The sequence below is a fragment of the Scylla paramamosain genome, chromosome 42 (assembly GCF_035594125.1).
Source record: "Scylla paramamosain isolate STU-SP2022 chromosome 42, ASM3559412v1, whole genome shotgun sequence".
Classification (NCBI taxonomy): domain Eukaryota; kingdom Metazoa; phylum Arthropoda; class Malacostraca; order Decapoda; family Portunidae; genus Scylla; species Scylla paramamosain.
In genome coordinates this window covers 4,872,501-4,880,341 of record NC_087192.1, presented here as the reverse complement: position 1 = coordinate 4,880,341, position 7,841 = coordinate 4,872,501, and the positions used below count along the sequence as shown (strand labels likewise).

The following is a 7,841-nucleotide window of genomic DNA, read 5'->3' as shown; positions in this document are numbered from 1 at the left end:
AAGATCATCCACGTCTATTCAAATAAATGAACAAACATTAAAAATTAAAGGGTTCAGCCTGGACAACAGTCTTCTTGCAGTGAGATGGCTATAACAACTCGGCCGTATCTTGTAAAGCTGAAAAAAAAGTGTCCTAGGCAAACTTGATAGGTTCAGACCTCTCCAATATATAGATATGTCATTACATTGTTTTTAATGTTTTTCTATAAATGTGAAATGGGTAAGTATTAAATTGGTTTTACTAGAGCTTGGAAAGTAAGTCGCCCTTGATCTGAATGCTTAATGTTAATTACTGTTGTTACTTGTAGATGATTATATAATAATTCAATTAGATGACGCGAAAGTGTCGTAGTAAAAAAAAAAAAAAAAAAAAATATATATATATATATATATATATATATATATATATATATATATATATATATATATATATATATATATATACTCGTATATATATATATATATATATATATATATATATATATATATATATATAAACAACGAAATTTAACAAAGCTAAATTATTTTCAACCTTATCATCCCTGAGAGCTTTCTATAAAAGGTGCACGTAAAAGTATTGATAAAGCACCTTATCAGATAACGATAAGGCAGACAGGCTAAAAGACGGGAACGTGGCGAGCCAGACTGTTCGGCCCGCTTGCATTGTCATTAAGTACTGGATGCCTATATCAATGAAGGTCGTGGCCTAAACTTTTTTTTTTTAACTCGTGATCCTAAGGACAACAGCTATGAAGGTGGTGAGTAGAAACTTTTGCTGTATGGTGGCTAGTGTCACCACCCAAGCTTGATTCCTTAGTCTTATCAAAGGCTGTACTCACTAAGGCCCATGGCGTGTAACTAAGTGATAAACCTGTCGAAATCTAAACCTAACCTCATCATATTGCTGCTCTTAATTTGACAACTCATGATGAGGCTACGTAGACTGAAAGGTTCAGCTGAGTGGTAAGGGAGGCACTCTCAGGTTAAGCAGGGACAGGAAGGCTGACCACCATTATCTGCCGGCAATCGCCGTGCATGCGTTGCAAGACCACAGAACCGTGTAGCTAACTTCAAACTGTAATCTAGGTTTCATAATGTTTTGTGATACAGCTGGAGGTTTGAGTAACTCGTTGTAGCTTTTATCTGGATTTATTTATATATTCATTTATTATTTATTTATCGTCATTAATTAATTAATTTATTTGTGTCCTTATTTATACTCTGCTCTCGATTGAGAAATAGCTATAAGAGTTTGGAGGAGACACGAACACTTTTCGTTCACTAAATTCACTATACTTACTTGGCTAATTAATTTGAGGACCATGTAAGGTTGTACAAACAGTGACAGATGGCCTGTCGCTATAGTTGTGAGACGTACTGTTGATACATCAGAGACGTAAAAATTGCCTAGTTTGCAAAAGCAAACTAGGCAATGCAACGTTCGTATGCTTCCCCACAATGACGAACGTGATGGTCTTTGAGTGTGGAGGCTCGGGGCCTGTGCTGCACCATTCAGGGGCGCGCCACGACCCACTGTGCGAAGACTTATCAGTGAAGGAACAGCTGCTGTCCTTCACAGTCGACACAATGTTCCTTCACTTTGCATCTACATTTTTTTTTTTTTTCTCGAGCTGAGTTGCTCAAAAGCGGTGGCAAGAGATTTAAACAACTTCAGTTTGGCAATACCAAACGCTGGCACCTCGACCTCTTCAGTGCTATCTCGCAACTTGATACACCGAGCGAGTCCCCAGTGAACCACTGGCACCTGACGTGGTGTATACTATAGTACTTGGACGTTAGTGACGGTACCGTCAAGCTAGTACTGGCATTAGTCTCAGTACTTGCCCAGTCCTGCACGCTGCAGCAGTGTGTCCAGTTGTCAGGGTAACAGAGGCGACAGCGAGGCTAATATACGTATGTAGGTCGTCTCCTGTGTTTTATTTTATTCTATTTATTTATTTATTTTATTTATTTATTTATTTATTTTTTGTCCTCACTTCACTATCCATATGTTATAGTGATGTGTGGTACGTACACAGTACAACAATACAATATTCTAAAAGGATTTTAATAATCTTCGACAGTGAGCTCCGAGTGACGAGATTAACAATGTCTGCCGAAGGCGAGGCACAGAGTGCGGACTGCAGGTGGGTGGTAGTGGGGTTGTCTGGGGTGACGCGAGGAGGGAAGACCTCGCTGGCCTTGAATCTCCTCTCGTGTCTCCCCACCACTACAGCCTACCTCAGCCAGGACGAGTACATCCTCCCTAACAGCCACCCTGCCCACCCCGCGGCCCCTGAGCCGGTGGACGGCATAAACAAAGAGACGCTGGCCAGCATTGATATGAGCCGTATGATAAGAGATTTGCGGCGTGTCCTGGCAGAAGAACCAAACAGCTTAACCCTCGCCGATCCTGAGAATTTGATGGAGAGGAGCCAGGTGGTAGGCTGCGCCCTGAAGGAGCCTCGACCTCCCCTTAAGGGCCGTCAGAGGAACTCCAGCCTGCCGGCAGTGTTGGTGTTAGATGGGTTTCGCCTCTTTGAACACCCAGAGGTGCCGCCGTTGTGTAATCTCTGTTACTTTCTCACCCTGACGCGCGAGCAGTGTGTAGCGAGAGGCAAACAGAGGCCGCGTACTTCGTCCTTCTTAAACTCTCCCCTCTACTTCAACCTCTGTGTGTGGCCTAAGTACGAGGAGTACCTGGCGATGCTTGCAGACAATGGTGGAACCGACAAGATATGCTTCCTAGATGGTGCCACGCCGCTAGACGCCCTTGCAAAGAAGGTGGAGGATGAGACGAAGTCACTGCTTGGGCTGAGTAGAAATGTGAAGGGGATGAATTGATTGCTCGACCTGTCCTTTACTGCTGAACATAGTGTTGCTAGCACCGACAACAGAGGCCCTGCAGGATTCCATTGACCTGTGTCAGATGTATGCCGCCCAGCACGGCATCCTGTACAGCAATACCAAGACTAAGTACATGATAATACCACCTAAACACTCAAATATCAACCACGTGACATCACTAACAAGCAATTGTTGTGGACACAAGTTTGTTGATACGTTTCTTTCTTTGACGCGTACTAAGAACATGATTGATGTTGAGAACATCAGGAGAGAGACCAAACAGGAGGTAAGGTTGGAGTGATTCAGGAGTCACTGCTACTCCCTGCACTGCGACTCGCTGTGGTCTTGCTGTCAAGAAGCCTCAATTAACAAGCTTAAAGCGTGTCATTAAGACATACATGAAAGGCTACTTTGGCTGCCAAGATGGACCAGTTCATCCTTGACCTTCTCTAATCATGACCTTGTATGTGTCGGCAGCATACACAGACACGCCACGTTCAGTGTGACGGGTATGGTGGACCGCGTAACCCCTGCTACTTGCCTACTCTCTCTCTCTCTCTCTCTCTCTCTCTCACTGTCCGTTTTCTTTCATTAAAAACGTCACCAGTGGGCCAAGCATCTCCCATAACCCCTCGCCTGAAATTGATGCCCTGAGAGGCTGAATAAATGAGTTGACCTCGTATATCTGTCTTTTGGCCTTCTTGCATAATTTCCTGCCTCCTCTCTTCACTCTATGCATAAATTATAATATCGCCGTCTCGCGGTCCCCACTCAAGATGGGGAATAAGTTAAAAAGCGTATGTGTGTAATTTGTATAGACTAAGCTATAAAAAACATTATATATGTTTACAATTCTTCAACTTTTTTGTCATATCGAATGTTACACCCTGAATTAAACAAGTATTCGACGTATAAGATTATTTTCATTGTATTCTCGTACTTACACATAAATTTCTGGGGTTCTGGGCCCTATTAGATCCCCACTGGTTGCGCCACTGCTCACACTTGCTGCCATAGCACTTGGTCGTCAGTGAGCGAGCGAGTGAGGCTGAAACTTTCATTTGTTTTTGGCAATGTTCTACACCAAAATTGCAAAAACACTAGTTAATTTTACGAAATTCCCAATGTGGCTTACTCTTGGGATGCACAGTTACTATTCTACGCTCAGACGCACATCACAGTGGCATCCAAACATTCTTGACGTCGCATCATCCGTTGGGAAAGAGTGCAGTTCTCGGGCACCACCCAGTCTTCGGTGCGTCTCACGCGCATCTCTAGCAGCCCCATCGACATGTGCTGGTAGGGCCGTTCATGAGGCGTGAGTGTTTGCTGGTGATGGCAGTGCATGGGGTAGACGTGACAGCCCCTATTGTGTTAGTTACCACCTGGACTGAGTCGACAAAGGGCTGCGTTTTATAGGTATTACTGCAACTAAACTATACATTTGAGTTGTAGCAATTTGATCATCGGTGCAGCTTCGCGAATGAGATGCCTTCATGGTAATTTTGTATCGATTGTGCGAATAACTTATCTTTAAATTTTAAACTATAGCGTTGATTTCATGATTTTGTTTGGCCTGTTTACCTGTTTCATTGACGCATCTCTCTCTCTCTCTCTCTCTCTCTCTCTCTCTCTCTCTCTCTCTCTCTCTCTCTCTCTCTCTCTCTCTCTCTCTCTCTCTCTCTCTCTCTCTCAAGCACCATTACAATATCCATAAATATTACGTAGCGTTTTGCTTTGTGAAGCACAAACCCTTTCACTGCGACAGGCAACAATTCGCAGCATACAAGTGATATATTGCATCTTTGTGAGCACCTACAAGCAAAAAAGATTAAAAGAATAGATTCGACAATTTCTGTGCTGTATACATTTTGGAGGCGGCTGTAGAGAAAGGGAAAGTCTTAAGAGTGGTTAATGATTAAGGAAAGACATGCCAGACAGCAGTGAAAGGGTTAATATCTAGACTTTCTAGAGCAAGGTGACTGTTGTACGTGTGTGTGTGTGTGTGTGTGTGTGTGTGTGTGTGTGTGTCATGCCTAGTGTTTGTTTCAAACAGAAGTAAAGATACGAGAAGTGTGTCATGGGAGGGAGGCGCCAGACGGGGCGAACTCACTTAACGGCGGGAGTGAAGGAGCTTTGCTTTGATAACATTGTAAAACAATTAGGACAACTTATCTTGGAAGCTGCCGTAGAACTAAAGGGTTTCGTATCTTTCGTATTTTGCGAACTGATTATGTTTAATCTGTAATGAGTTTTCTTATGGAGACAGTTCAATATTATAAGATGGATTAAAAAGTAAATTAAGAAAAAATGAATGTATAAATCTAACTGCAGTTATGTTTTTTTTTTTTTTATAAGCAAACATGCAGCTGAGGAAGGTAATCAGGAAGTAAAAGAGCACATATTTGTCCTTCAATCTCAAATATTTACTGCTTTAATCGTGAAAATCAGCTCGTAAATAGTCATATTACTCGCTGTGCTATGCCATTTTTACCACAAACCCCTTTCCTTCCCTTCGTCCCCATCACCATCATTCTCTCTCTCTCTCTCTCTCTCTCTCTCTCTCTCTCTCTCTCTCTCTCTCTCTCTCTCTCTTTCTCTCACGACCACCCCAGATGAAGGTTAAGGTGCATTACTGACATACAAGTGCGCCATAAACCATTATAATCCAGCCGTCATTCTTCTTTAATAACAGTATCGAGACAAAAAGAATGCTTAACCTTTTCTTTCTCCTGCTTGCTACTGGTGTGTGTCACTCTCGATAGTTCACTTGGATGGTCCGGCAGCACACACACCTCTACCTCCTTCAAGATCAACTAGACTTGCCCTTATCCTGCCTGGTTGAATTTTGCCTCTTGCGTAAATGAAATAAGAGATCCTATATAAGTTATGGAAGAAGAAACGGCAGTGCGCACTAGATACACACGAGCAAAGGTACAATGTTTCGTGTTACAGGAAATGAGACTGTAATATCTGAGCCGGTTATTGAGACAGTTTCAAGACGCTTCTCGTAATTTTTGGACATTCTCTGTGGATAATTTCCTCTTTGGACATATATATAAGTTGAAATCATATGCAATGGATAATTATTCTATATACCATACCCTGATTATGGTTGGTCATGTATAGCAGAGGGACGATTATGTGGTAAGAAGGAGGATGGCAGGGGTGGAGGAGAAAGAAGGGAAAACTAAAGAGAAAATTTCTGGATGCATTGAAGTAAAGGCTGTATTATATAACGCTTTCTTCTCTTACCACGGCTATTTTCCAAGGCGACAGAAATGACTGGCTAGATTCTCAAGACTTTCTCCTTTTAATAATGTGGAAATCTCGTGAATCTCTTATAAAAATCATAAAAAAAAAAAAAAAAAACTCACCAAGATCCTTTTGAAATCAGTGGAGTTGTAGAGTTGTTTCAGAATATGGTCCCAAAATAGATGATGGGTGTAATAGAAGACACAGAAGACAGAGTAAAGTAGAGACGGTGATTTGTTGTGGCGACCCTGAACAGGAAAGACCAAAAATAGAAATTAAAATGTAATAAAACTGTGGGTATTTAACCGTCTGGTCTCTAACGCGCACTGAAATCGTAATATTTTCGGGGAATACTCTTCTACAGCTTAGTGATCGTTTGTCTATCCTAAAGAATGATTATATCAGTATATGTGATAATTTGTTAGATGAAGTGTGAGGAAACTACCGCGTGCTTAGCTTCTACCCATCACATTGTCAGGCTTCATAGCTGTGCAATTGCTATTTATTAACCCAAGTACAGGAAGTGACCATGAAATTATGTGATGCATGTTCTGTACCTCATTACCAATACTTTTTTCTTTTCACGTTGTGTCTTGAAGAATCATAAATGTACCCCCTAGTTCGTCAGAAAGAATGGTTCAAGTCACACCACCTCAGAGAAAACCAAGACGTTCCAAAGGATAACTCACGTAAAGTAAGTATGGCGGTTGCCTCGTCTATCAGTGAGAAGGTTCTGTACAGTACCGCGTTGTGAAATACGTTTGAATTCATATCTTTATAACTTTTTTTTTTTTTTTGGCGGAGGGCTTTACCTTTTCTCTGCTAGACAAATATATTTTTTTTTATTTTCTATATCCATCAACAACTTATGGACATATTATTTATGCACTATAGCTTGATAAAAAAAATGTAGGCTAAAGGAAACAATATGATCCCTTTATGCTCTTTTTTCTTCCTGTATCCACGCAAACACTTTCTTACACTGATCTCATTGTTAGTAAAGGAAGATTATAGCAGTGAAAGGCTTAATTAAGGCTGCTACAAGAGAGAGAGAGAGAGAGAGAGAGAGAGAGAGAGAGAATGCCTGCTCGCTCATGTGGTCAAAATATATACCGGCTAACGACTGACCATCAAATTCGAGATAGAAATACGTATAAACAAGGCTTTGAAATATTTGCTTCCATATCGTATCGTAACGGTTGACAGTTTATTGAGAAAGCTTTATACATGAAAGAAATGAGTGAAGAACAATACAATTATTTTCATTACAATGCAGTACAATGCAAAACTCACCTTATTATAAAATCTGGTGTTTATCTTAGAATTCAAATAACTAAAGCAGAATAATTACGGCGAGGGAAACTATCCTGATATTTGTTAAGATCCTGCGTCATTAATCAGGATGGGGCGAGACATAATGGATTCAAGATTGATAAAGTTAGTACAAAATAAATGAATAAAGAAATAAAGAAAGAAAAGGAAGGAATTGGTCCCCAAATACAGTAGTAGATGAACTGAATAGACTCAATAATTAAGTTGTTAATCCTTAGTCATAAAGGAGCTTTTAAAGATAAAACAAATTCATGGATAAGGATGATAGGTGGAAATAGGTAGGTATGTTCCATAAAGGGTGTGCCACGTGTAGACCTGATGGTTTCTTCCAGCCTCCCTTATTTTGTTATGTTCTAATGAATAACATTCAAATTCGAGGTAGAAATATAGATGAGGCTCTGAAATGT

At 40.8% G+C, this 7,841-nt stretch overlaps 2 protein-coding genes across 4 annotated transcripts in view; both read left to right on the top strand.

Annotated features, from left to right (window-relative positions):
- The first annotated feature begins 610 nt into the window (after nucleotides 1–610).
- The window catches only part of LOC135093176 (L-lactate dehydrogenase-like), a 34,954-nt gene continuing 27,723 nt past the window's right edge, over nucleotides 611–7,841 (top strand). The window contains exon 1 of one of the 2 annotated variants that reach the window (XM_063992137.1): nucleotides 611–758. The gene's annotated coding sequence lies outside the window, so the exon portion shown is untranslated. The remainder of the gene's footprint in view (nucleotides 759–7,841) is intronic. The other variant, XM_063992133.1, reaches the window with a different exon arrangement.
- On the top strand, nucleotides 777–3,074 carry LOC135093178 (nicotinamide riboside kinase 2-like). 2 transcript variants are annotated; one of them, XM_063992142.1, is made up of 2 exons: nucleotides 777–1,914; nucleotides 2,085–3,074. In XM_063992142.1, exon 2 carries the CDS (start codon nucleotides 2,110–2,112, stop codon nucleotides 2,842–2,844), a length of 735 nt encoding a protein of 244 aa, XP_063848212.1. In that variant the 5' UTR covers nucleotides 777–1,914; nucleotides 2,085–2,109; the 3' UTR covers nucleotides 2,845–3,074. The 2 variants fall into 2 exon arrangements, with proteins under 2 accessions (XP_063848212.1, XP_063848213.1); XM_063992143.1 differs by having other exon boundaries at nucleotides 777–1,918.